The sequence below is a fragment of the Puma concolor genome, chromosome D1, assembly GCF_028749965.1.
Source record: "Puma concolor isolate L17-30 chromosome D1, mPumCon1.1.hap2, whole genome shotgun sequence".
In the NCBI taxonomy this organism is placed as follows: Eukaryota; Metazoa; Chordata; class Mammalia; order Carnivora; family Felidae; genus Puma; species Puma concolor.
Window position 1 is genome coordinate 26279971 of NC_141676.1, and position 12974 is coordinate 26292944.

Here is a 12974-nt window from a genome sequence, read left to right on the forward strand (position 1 = left end):
TATCAAAAACCTTTACATTAAGAAGTTCCAGGGTAGATGATCTTGCTAGTAAACACTACCAAATATTTAAGGGAGAAATAACATCAATCACACACAAACTTTCAGAAGATGAGGAGGGGATACTTCTCAGCTTGTTTTCTGAGGCCAGCTAACCCTAATATGTAAGCCTGACAACGATGTTATAAAAATATCAAACTACAGATGAATATCCCTCATTGAACACAAACATAAAAATTTTAATTGAACCCAGATGATAAATACATAATGGCCAAGAGGGAGTTTATCTCAGAAATGCAAGGTTGATTTAATATTATAAAATTAATCAATATAATCAGCCATTACAATAAAATAATTTAAAACACCCATATAATCACTTCGATAGATACAGAACAAATTATCTTATATACACCACATTCATTCAAATTATTGTTCCCCATAGCTAATGTGTCATTTCTCTGTAGCTACTTTGCTTTCGAGATTTTTTTTGTCCTTCATTAGTTTGATTTTAATGTGTCTGGGTATGAATTTCTTAGATTTATCTTGCCTGGGTTCATTCAACTTCTTAAATCTCTAGGTTTATGTCTTTCAACCAAATTTTAAAAGTTTTGAGCCATTATTTCTTCAATTTTTTTTCAGCCCCACATTCTTTCTGCTCACCTCCTGGATGTGGGTGACGTGTATATTAGGTCTTTTTTTATTGTCCCACAGGTCCTTGGGACTCGGTTTTGGTTTTCTTTTTTTCTTGGTTGTTCAGATTGGATCTATATCTTCAAATTCATCAATTCTTTCCTCTCTTATCTCCAATTTGCTACTGAGCCAATCCAGTGAATGCTTTATGTCAGTTACTGTATTTTTCAGTTCTAAAATTTTCATTTGGTCCTTCTTTATATCTTTTATATCTTTGCTGAGATTTTTTAGTTTTCATTTGTTTCCAGAGCATGTGTTCATTGCTCACTGAGTCATTTTCATTAAATAGTGGCTTTAAAATCCTTTGATAATTCTAAAATCTGTGTCATCTTGGTTGTGGCCTTTTCTCAGAATTGAGATTTATTGGTTCTTGGTATAATGAGTGATTTTGGACTGTATCCTGAACATTTGCGTATTTAAGAATCTGATTCCTATTTAAATCTTCTATTCTAGCAAGATGTCAACCTATTTAAATTCAAAACATATGTCCTCTTACATTAATGTAACATTGTACATCAGCTATACTTGAATTTAAAAATAAATAAAATAAAATAAAAATAAAAATAAATTATGGTTTTTAAAAAAAAGAAGAATCAGAACACATGTCCTAGATCAGGTCTGTGGACTATGGTTCAAACATCAGTTTAGTTTAAAAGATTCTGCAGTGCTATTCTGGTCTGCCCCACTACATGACAAAACTCCATGCTATAGTCAGCACAGTGCTACCTGGAGCAGGGGCACCAATTCATTACTACCGGGTAAGAGTGGAAGATGAGGTTCTACGCGCTGACCCGTTAGGGAGGTATATTGTCTAGTTAGTGTAGGGGTGGGGAGGGAGGAGTTAGAACTCCATCTACAGTCTCCATAGGGGAGGGATACTACTTCCTTCCTGATGCTGCAGGGCAGGGGTGTAAGTAAGAGTTCTACCCACAGGCTCCATGGGAGATGGGCACCACTGACTACTGAGAGAGGCAGGGGTGATGACAGAAGCCAGTCTTTCACCTAGAGGCTCCAGGGAAAAGCAGGGGAGGATAAAAAATAGGTTTTCACTCCACTGGCTCCACTACTGCAGTGCCATCTGGGGCTGGGAAAGGGTGCAGCATTATTCATAGTGTGTGTTTTCAGAATATGTAAGATGGTCAAAAGCTTTCTCTATAGCCGAAGTGCCCTTTTTCCTAGTCCTCTAACTAAAGAGAGCAGGCTTTTCTTGGAGATTTTCTTTTTGTCTGTGCTCACTAGGATTTCCAGTTTGCAGGGCACCCAGGCCAGGACATATGGAAGCAAGAAAAATCCCAGAGAACTCGCTGCCATGCAGTTCCTCAAATCCCAAGATCCCAAGATCCCAAGTCAGGACCATCTTTTCTCCATGCTTTTAAGAGTCTTCTGGTAGGTAATTTAAATATTTTGTTCGGGAATTTTTGCTGTGATTAGTGGAATAAAGTGAAATATGTTTATCTTGCTCAGAATCAGAAGCTGCAATTTGATTTTAAATGCATCAAAAAATAAGGTGCATTGAAGATTGGAAGGCTGGAAAGATGGCTATGTATATATCATGATGCAGGTATATTAAAATGTTAATTAAAAAATGTTAATGGTAGAATCTAGGTGGAAGTATAGGGTGTAATCTGTAAAATCCTTTCAATTCTGCGATATGTTCGAAAATTTCTAATAAAATGTTGCAGGGAAGAATCTTTTGGCCAAATCCAAATGCAGATGATTAAAAAAAAAATCTAGAACATGCAAAAGGAAGAAAAGAATTCCTCTGTTGAGTGAAAGAGAGGTACTGGGGATTTGCTCTGATCAATAAGTTACCAGATTAGCTGGAACAAGAGGCTATTAGATGAGAACAGCTCTTTGTAAAAGCCCTAGCCAGCTGAATGCTACTTTTTGTCTTTAACAGCTTATTCTGTCCACAGCCTGGTCCTTAGGCCTTGTCAGTTTTGCATCCCTAGGAGTAATTCCATCAGAGTTAACAAGCACAGCTCAGCTGAGCAGCTGACGTGCTTAGAGGGCAGTTAATGCAGGGGAGGGACTAAATTCGTTATTTGAAATGAAAATAAAAGAGATATCTCTAAAAATTAAATCTTTACTTTTGAAAAAGCAACCTAATCAACACACAGAAAAATGTGGGGGTCCGATTTGCAGAGAATTTGGGACAGAGTTAGGTCATTGATCCCTTGAGTTAACTGTGGTTGAATTTTTTGTTTAAGATACAAAGTGAGCACCTCAACACTATAAAAGATCTTAGGAGTGCAAAGCCGTCTAGGACACTAATTCTCTTCATTTTCCCCACATAAACAAATGGGACACTTGGCATACAGCATGCAGTAGGGAAAACACACAGGCAACTGGGACAAGATGGACTTAAATCTGAATCCTGGCTCCATTTTCTACTAACTAAATGATACTGGCTCTGGATCTCTGCAGTTCTCTGTATCTCAATATCCCATCTGTAAAACAAAGATAATGGATGCTGATATAAGAATTAAGTGAAATGATGAATATAAACTGCTCTCTTCCTAGCTAGAAACTTACTTAGGCACACACTTTCTTAATTCTGGGGAGGATAAAATGAAAAGAACAAGACCTATTTTATCCTTTTCACACACGGATGAAAATTAATCAAGAACCTTGGGTGAGTGAAGCAGATAACTGTCCAATAGTCTCTTACATTTTCTGTCAGGTAGGCTCAGACAATACCTGCCTCCTGGATTATACCTTGGCTCTTCTGTTGGCTGGTGTATTCTGTGGCTAGGCTGTACCAGGCCAAGGCAAGACTGCTAGCTAAGCAGTAAGCTCAGTGAGTCAGTAGCAGTCCTGGAAAGTCCACAGGACTGCCGTAGGTTTTCTTCTAGAAGGGCCTACCCTTCTCGCATAAGCTTGACCAGAATTTTCAACAGTGGCTGAAATATAAATTCCATAATATTTTTTCAAATGGCTGTCTTAAATTTTATTTTACAATTATATTCTAAATGCCAGAATATGTTGTTTGGTAAAATGCCTAAGACCTTTTCTGCCTGTTACAAAATAACAATGAATACAGTGACTAACATCTGTAGTGATTCAACATATACCTTGTGTCCTTCATTCACACCTTTTTTTTTCTTAATTTTTATTTATTTTTGAGAGAGCGAGAGCGAGAGCAAGTGAGCACAAGCCAGGGAGGGACAGAGAGAGAGAGAGAGAGGGAGATGTAGAATCCCAGCAGGCTCCAGGCTCCGAGCTGTCAGCACACAGCCCAACGCGGGGCTCGAACTCACGAACTGCGAGATCATGACCTGAGCCAAAGTAGGGATGCTTAACCTACTTCTCCTGAGCCACCCAGGTGCCCCTCATTCACACCTTTTTTGATCCAGTGCCACATGCCTCTCTTAATCCAACAGTTATGCCCCCAATTTATGCAGTTGGCTCCATATAAAAACCAAGCTGAGGCTCCTTTTCACTACTCACAAAATCAGTCCAAAACGTTTCATTCTGGGCTGCTTTATGCCCTACATCCTGACTTACTCTCATTCACCTTGTTGTCATCCCTGTGATGACTTTATTTGGAGGCTCATTTCACAACTGGGAATCTGTCAACTGCCTTCTTCTGTGACTCTGATTCTCACTTCCCTCCTTAACTGTGATTAGTATTTGCCCTATCGACTATACTCCTTTAAGTCATCGTAGACAAATATTTTGCCAGCTCCAGCTGCCGAGTGTAGGCCCTAGCAGCCAATACTTCCATATTGGTTTATACACCAATATAAACACTTACACCCTATCTGAGCTTTCAATTCACTCATGTTTAGGGACCACAAAGGAGAATTTCCAGAGCTAACAAACACGGCAGTCCGTTTCCTCCAACTTCTGCTACGAATAATTATAGGCATTCTCCTTTACCTCCGCCTTTGGCTCAGCTGATTCATTAGAGGTATCATGTTGTTCCTTGGCTTGGGCCATCTGAGTCATCAACCTATCCATGTGGGACTGGATGTCTGCCAGTATCTCAGTCACATGAGCGGTAGCCATTGCTTCCTGGATGTCCACTAGATGAAGGGCCTTCTGCTCCTCATCAGCAATCACTTTCTGAACTTTCTTAAATTCCTGCTGTATAAACACCTTCATCTGGTCCCGGGTTACCTGCAGAACACAGACAAGTAAGAATAATGAGTTGGACACACAGAGAAATGGAACGGCAGAGCTGCTACTGTAAGTGCTGGACCGCCCTGGCCAAAAGCGTTTCCTATCTGATCCTGAAGTTTTAGGAATATCCCCTAAACAATGTTCGCCTGATATTGTCAATGAATTTCTTACTAATCTTTTTGCCTTTTTTATAATCTTTATGAAGTAATTCCGTATCCTTCCCATTTTGCTTTTCCTTTTGTTCATTTTTATACCAATAATACATATTACTTTTTACAATTTAATAGGTAAGTGTACATTGTAAAAAATGAACTTACTCCTCTCTCTCCATCTCAATACCATTTTTCTCTCTGGAGGGTAATTACTGTTAACAGTTTGGTATGTAACCTTCCAGCCATTTCCTATCCAGTTATATACATATATGTACACAATTATGTTCTTTTTATATAAATGGGTCATAGTGAACATACGTTATGTGTCTTTTCTATTTAAATTATGTCAGTACATACAGATCAACTTCATTTGTTTTATTTTAAATGTCTGTATGATACGGATGTATACAATATGAATACTTGCATATATAAATAAAAAGTCAAACATACCCATTAAATATTTTCCTTCTTAGTGGAAATACAAGATATTTCCAAACTTTTGCTATTACAAACAACACAGTAATGAACATCCTTGGATAGATCTCTTAGTATTTGCATATGAGTTTTTTTCAGAGACTTTTGGAGTCACCGAATCAATTTATATGTACTCTAAAAATACTGACTGATACAGCTAAACTGCCCTCCAAAAAAAGATGTACCAATTTCATTCCCACAACGTGTGAAAGTAAGCATTCTCTACACCTTCACCAACATTAGATAATGTCAAGCCTTAAAATTTTTATTCTCTGATGAGTAAAATTATATTACAGATTTATTTTGCAGCAACCACCGAGCCAACCAAATAAAATATGGCTGCAGGCTATACGTGGCTAGGGCATTCGGTAAACAAAGTGAGAAACTACCAAAACGAGAACTTCTAAACTCTTGTCTCTTACCAGTAACTACACTTACTGATGTTTCCCAACGACCATGTTTATCTGAAGAGTACTTTCAAACCACTATGCATGGTGAATAGCTAACGTAGGGAATAGGGAAAAGGTAGAGCAGTGGACAGAAGAAAGGCCAGTAGAGAATTTTAGAGCTGAAAGAGAAAGTAGTTGTCACCTATGTGACACCTTTCTTTTACAGACAAGAAGACAGATGCAGCTGCAGGGGACTCGTAAAAGATGCAGGGGACACCAATGTTCCTGTTCCCAGTGGTGCTCTGTTCACTATAATAGTCTCTGGGAAGGAAAAGTCAAACTGGGAAAACCTAAAAAGTAGACTGAAGAAGAGAAAGTCTAAAGAAGAGGGAAAGATGGGGCCATTTTTAATTAGCTCTTAAAAAGTGCAGGAGGCCTGATACTTTAAGCAGCTTTTGTAACACTGCCATAAGAACACCAATACAAAATAAAGCCTGTATGACAGTATCCATATCCTTTCACACATCAAGTGACTAAGTGACATGAGCCCTCAGGAATTCATTATACTCTCTCCCCGTGCTAAAGAAAAGGGGAGGGGGAGTGTTAAATGTTATTAATGTCCCTGCAAATTCTGTATCAGATTTGAGAACTGTGATTTGTGTTTATTTATATAATATCTTTTTATTTTTAGTGTGTTTATTTCAAGGCTCTTCTACTTTATGATGATCTTTTACGAATGAATCTGTAACCTTGAAATAAATTACATCTTCTAAGATCTAAGACCTTCTCTTGGAGACTAAACCTAGAAAGTTTTAGCTAAGAGATGAACTTTTCTGAGTGCCTGAAAAAATCGCTCAACAGTTACAAGTGACTAAAAATGAGAACACAATAAAAACTGACTCACAACCTATTTTACTAGCCCTCACGTATACATGTGGTTTGAGTCAGAAGCTATCAGTCAGGAAAGGTGTGACTAGACCGCAGCAGGTGACTAAATCATGGGTTAAAAAAAAAAAAAAAAAAGTCAAATTCTCGACTTCCCATTGCTTTACATAGGTTTTCCAACATTTATTCTGTACAGCTTATCTTATTCAGACCATCCACAAATAAGAATTGAAGGCAGAATAACCTACTCCATAAACCTTTATCCTTTTCACTCCCGTTCCCTACTAATTAACAAATAGGTATTCTCCAACCTATTTCAAAATGATAAGAACAGATTTCTGGGCCTTAGCATCCATTCAAATTCAGAGGCCAAAGAAGGGACTCCCGGGGTACCTGGCTTGTGACAGGTTGAGTAGTCAGGAGAAAGGACTCCTACCAACGGCAGGAGTGAAACAACTTTCAAAATTCCTTTTCAAGTTTTATTACACCTCCCTGCCATCAAAACTCCATTCTGCTACAAACTTCACAGTTCTCCAAGAGCAGCAGACTCCTCCTGTCAGCACCTCTACTGACATCATTTCTGAGTGGGTTTCTTGGAACTTCTTCAGCCTCTATCCTATAGCTCCCCAAAGGTGAGAGTGATAGTCTTATATTCCTAACTGTATTACATACAGTGTTAGTAAAAAAGAAAACTCCACATATGCAGAGAAGAGAAGGGTGGGTGTATCACAGAACGGTGAAATTGGCAATGTAAAAGATTCCTTTTTTTATAGGATCTACTAGTAATTGTTAAACTTTTTTAAAGCCCAAAACTTCTCTTACCCCAAACAAAACCTTAATGTAGAACCCTAAAATATAACAGAACCCCAAATAGAACTATTCTGCTTAAAAGAAAAATCTCCTCCTCCTTAAAGTAATTCCTAGGGCACTGGTAGTGGTCTCCAGCAAAATCTCCCCTGAGGTACCTGGGTCCTCTACACAAATGAAACCCTAAAAGGATTTTGCTTCCTTTGGTCAACTGGCCCCTAAGCTGCTGAAACTTAAAAGCCGTGGGTTACACACAAGTTGATATATCTTTGTTATGATTGCATTAGGGTGAGAAACTATGTTATTATTTAAACATAGAATTTTACCAAAATTACTTAAACACAGCATTGTAATTTGAAAAACTTGATGGCTTATTTGTGAATAGTTATAACAAGTGAAGATCTGAGCTCATCAGAGTGGAGTCCAACCTCTTCATTTTATAGGTAATACATACACACATACACACACACACAGAAGTGCAGTAATAAAGTCAAGTTTAGAAATCAACTTCCTTTGGTCCACCCCAGTATATTCTGTGTGACAACATTACCGCCTGTAATGATCCCTTTCTGCCTGCTTCAGATCCTTCAAATGTATTTCTTCCTAATTGAGATGTTTCCTTGGTTAACATGCAGCACTGATATTATCCCCACTTAGATGTTATTCCCCACAAGTGAATCTTGGGATAAAGGATGCACATCTAAAGAGGTAAGTTTTATCCCATGGTACATCTATATGCTCTCATAGTTAATATTTCCAAGCCAGGCTGGACCCAAGAGGCATACAGACTGGCACTTTACACATACATAATTAAACACATAAAACCTTGAATTAAGAGTTTGTACTTAAAAACAACACCATTCAGTATGCTTGACATGGGTTATAAGCCATTAACTCCTAGCTAGCTGGCTTGTAGGAAACCAATGTTTATTTTTCTATTATAGGCAGATTATTTTTTCAAAAGGGAAAAAGCACACTAGCTAGAAAGCATCATAGCTTAAGAAAGATTTGTTCCAGAAAAGTGTTGCTGACAGGAACTGAGAAAGATGGAACACGGTCAGGAGCAAGAAAGCTACACAAAAGAAAAGCATCAGAGTCTATACTGATTGAAGAGTCAGAAATACTTGTTCTACTAGACAAATTTCCTGCAAGTAAGTTTAAAGGGTCTACTCCAAAAATGACCTAAAAAAGTGTGAGCTGTATGAAATGGTTTGTGAAGACTCTAAATTCCTTCCCCAAAGGTCAAGAAGTCCACTTTTACTCCCCCTTTCCTTTTCTGAATGACTACAATTCTAAAATAGAAAAATAAAAAAGCACGAAATGGAATTTTTTCAGATGCTGCAATCTGTCTTCACTCCCACCAGCACACTGCCCTTCCCTGCATGCCAGTGTCCATGGAAACTTTCATGTTGGGAATCTCAAAGTTCAGGCTTCTATATAGCCTCTAGTGTTTATTCTGGCATTTTGTTGCATGAGAGCACTGTCCAAATCTCTATCGGGCTCCAGTGAGGGCAGGTAAGGGAAGAGCTTCATCAATGAGGAGGATAAAGTCCTTTTTCAGTGTCTTTTGTGTATCAGAAGAATAGCCACTGTCTGTGACTAAAACCAATGCTCATTCCTAAGGCATGGAAAATTATCCAGCAGCCTAGAAACACAGCAGACACAAACTATGAACTACATTCCATTACTCACATTCTGAGTGAGGTCAAGTATTTTCCTGACAACCTGGTTAGAAGCCTGAATTGATTGGATATTACGATGGGGCACTGAGGAGGGTATAGAAAAGGTAATTAAGGTGAATATTTAATCTCTTCCTTAAACCATTTTTCTTATCTTCATCAAAAGACTCTAGACAAAAGCAGTCATGTATATCCTTACTTTCTTTCATTATCCCGTTGTGTAAATACAGCACCATGGGATCTCTACCTCACTTATCAATTAGTTACTTCAAGTATCCACTCAATGAAGTAATAATGATATTTACTGTTGCTGTTATTAATATTTCTATTATAAAAGACAATAAGAAATACACCAAAATGTTGGAGAGTGGTTACCTCAGAGCAATGGGATTAAGAGTATTTTTCTTTTTTTCACTTGCAGTCCAAATTTCCTATAATAATGTGTGACACTTTTCTTGAACAGTAATTTTTAAAAAGAAATGAAGCTCAAAGAAAAATCCTCTGTAAGATGTTAGCAAATTGAATCCAACAATGTTATAAAAAACTTACACACCATGACCAAGCAGGATTTATCTCAGGTATGCAAGGCTGTTTCAACATTTGAAAATCAGTTCATATAATCTATCATGTCAACAGGCTAGAGGAGAAAAGTCACATGATTATATTAATAAATGCAGAAAAATCATTTGATAAAATCTAAGTTCCACTTATGATTTTAAAAACTCTCAACAAACTAGGAACAGAGGGAAACGTTCTTAACTTCATAAAAAACACCTACAAAAAATCTATAGCTAATGTCACACTTAATGAGCAACTACAGTTTTCCTACTAAGATCAGGAACAAAGCAAGGATGTGTCCTCTTACAGCTCCTTTTCAACATCATATTGGAAGTCCTAGCTAATGCAGTAAGACAAAAAAGGAAATAAAAGGTTTACAGATTGGGAAGGTACAAATAAAGCTGTCTTTGTTCACAAATAACATAGCTGTCTATGTAGAAAATATCAAAGAACTGACCAAAAAATTCCTGGAACTAATAAGGAATTGAAACAAGGTTGCCGGATACAGAGTTAATATACAAAAGTCTATCACTTTCTTATATACCAGCAATGAACAAATGAAGTTTGAATATAAAAGCACAATACCATTTACAATAGCAACCCAAAATGAAATACTTAAGTATAAACCTAATAAAATATGTATGAGGAAAACTACAAAATTCTAATGAAAGAAATCAAAGGAGAACTAAATAGATCCATATTCATGGATAGGAACACTAAATATTGTCAGATGTCAGTTCTCCCAACTTGATCCATAAGTGCAATGCAATGCCAATAAAAATTCCAGCAAGTTATTTTGTAGATATTGATAAAATGATTCCAAAGTTTATATGGAGAGGCAAAAGACCCAGAAGAGTCAACATAATATCCAAGGAGAAGAACAAAGTTGGAGGATACTACCCAACTTCAAGACTTACTATAAAGCTACAGTAATCAAGACAGTGTGGAACTGGTAAAAGAACAAACAAATATATCAATAGAACACGAAAGAGAGCCTAGAAATAGACCCACAGAAACCCCTTGAACAAAGCAGCACAGGCAATACAATGGAAAAAGAGTCTTTTCAACAAATAGTGCTACAACAACTGGACATCCATGTGCAAAAAAAAATTAAACTAGCCACAGGCCTTTCATCTTTCGCCAAAATTAACTCAAAATGGATCACAGACCTAAATGTAAAATGCAAAACTACAGAACTCCTAAAAGATAACACAGGAGAAAATCTAGATGGCCTTGGGCATGGTGATGACTTTTTAAATATAATTCCAAAGGCATTATCCATGAAATAAATATGTGACAAGCTGGATTTCATTAAAAACTTCTCTGTGAAAGACACTGTTAAAAGGAGGAGAAGATAAGCTACAGACTAGGAGAAGTATTTGGGGGTTTTTTTTCTTTCTTTTTTTTTTTTTTTTTGGAGAGAGAGAGACACAGTGAGAGCAGGGGAGGGGCAGACAGAGATGGAGGCAGAATCTGAAGCAGGCTCCAGACTCTGAGCTGTCAGCGCAGAGCCTGACTTGGGGCTTGAACTCACAGACTGTAAGATCATGACCTGAGCCGAAGTCAGACGCCCAACTGACTGAGCCACCCAGGCGCCCCCTGGGAGAAATATTTGTAAAAGACACATCTGATAAAGCATTGTTATCAAAATATACAAAGTCTTAAAATGCAACAATAACAACCCAATTAAAAAAGGAGCCAACAACCTGAACAGACACCTCACCAAAGAAGATATACAGATGGCAAATAAGCATAGGAAAGATGCTCAACATCATGTCATTAGGGAAACTCAAGTTAAAACAATGAAGTGTCATTACACACCTACTAGAATAGCCAAAATCTGAACACTGACAACACCAAATGCAGACAAGGATGTAGGGCACGAGGAACTCTCATTCGTTGCTGATGAGAATGCCAAATGGTACAGCCACTTTTAGAAGAGAGTTTGGCAGTTTCTTAAAAACTGAACATACCTTTACCACATGATCCAGCAATGATGCTCCTTGGTATTTACCCAAAGGAGCTGAAAATTTGTGTCCACACAAAAACCTGCAGAGGGGTATTTACAGTAGCTTTCTTCATAACTGCCAAACCTTGGAAGCAATCAAGATGTCTTCAAGTAGGTGAACCGATGAATAAACTGATATATTCACACAATGGAATACCATTCGACGTTAAAAAGAAATGAGCTACCAAGCCATGAAAACACATGGAGGAACCTTAAATGCATCTTACTGAATTAAAGAATTTAGGGGCGCCTGGGTGGCGCAGTCGGTTGAGCGTCCGACTTCAGCCAGGTCACGATCTCGCGGTCCGTGAGTTCGAGCCCCGCATCAGGCTCTGGGCTGATGGCTCGGAGCCTGGAGCCTGTTTCCGATTCTGTGTCTCCCTCTCTCTCTGCCCCTCCCCCGTTTGTGCTCTGTCTCTCTCTGTCCCAAAAATAAATAAAAACGTTGAAAAAAAATTTAAAAAAAAAAAAAAAGAATTTAATGTAAAAAGGTTACACATTGTATGATTCCAACTACATGACATTCTGGAAAAGGCTATGGAGGCAGCAAAAAGATCAGTGGATGTCAGAATTCCGGGAAGAAGGAAAGATGAATATGCAGAACATGGAGAATGTTTAGGACAGTGAAAATACTCTGTATGATACTATAATGGGAGATAACATACTACTATACATTCATTCAACCCCCCAGAATATATAACACCAAAAGTGAACCCTAATGTATACTATGGACTTGGGGTGATAATGATAAGTCAATACAGATTCATCAAATGTAACAAATTTATCTACAGCTCTGGTGTGAAACATTGAGAGTGGAAGAGGCTAAGTGTGTGGAGGCAGAAGATATATGGGAACTTGGTTATTTTTTTTTTTTTTGCTCAATTTTGAATCTAAAACTGCTCTTTAAAAGTCTATTTTTAAAAAAAAAAAGTTAAACAACTGAAACAAAACTAAATAGCCACTGAAATGGAGCCTAGAAAAGGTCTGGGGGGTGAAGTGAGCATCCAAAGGGCCAGGCCAATTCAAGTTCTTCTACATCTCAAGCACATCAACATTTTCATTCTTTGCCTTCCCAGTTAATAACGGACCCTTCCTTCCTAATCGGACTTCCCTTTTCTATAAGAAATCAAAGGGTTTTTTAAAGCCCTTTTCAACTTAAGCCCATTAAAATAGTGGCTTCCACAACAGTCAAGCACTTAGCACATGCTAC

General features: G+C 37.8%; 1 protein-coding gene across 3 annotated transcripts in view; it reads right to left on the reverse strand.

Annotated features, from left to right (window-relative positions):
- Positions 1–12974, reverse strand: part of TRIM44 (tripartite motif containing 44) — a 112049-nt gene that overhangs the window by 60904 nt on the left and 38171 nt on the right. For all 3 annotated transcript variants that reach the window (XR_015240897.1, XR_015240898.1, XM_086677676.1), the window contains exon 3: positions 4570–4809. Coding sequence is in view for 1 of the 3 variants with exons in the window: in XM_086677676.1 (XP_086533802.1) it covers positions 4570–4809 (240 nt within the window). In the remaining 2 variants the exon portion in view is untranslated. The remainder of the gene's footprint in view (positions 1–4569; positions 4810–12974) is intronic.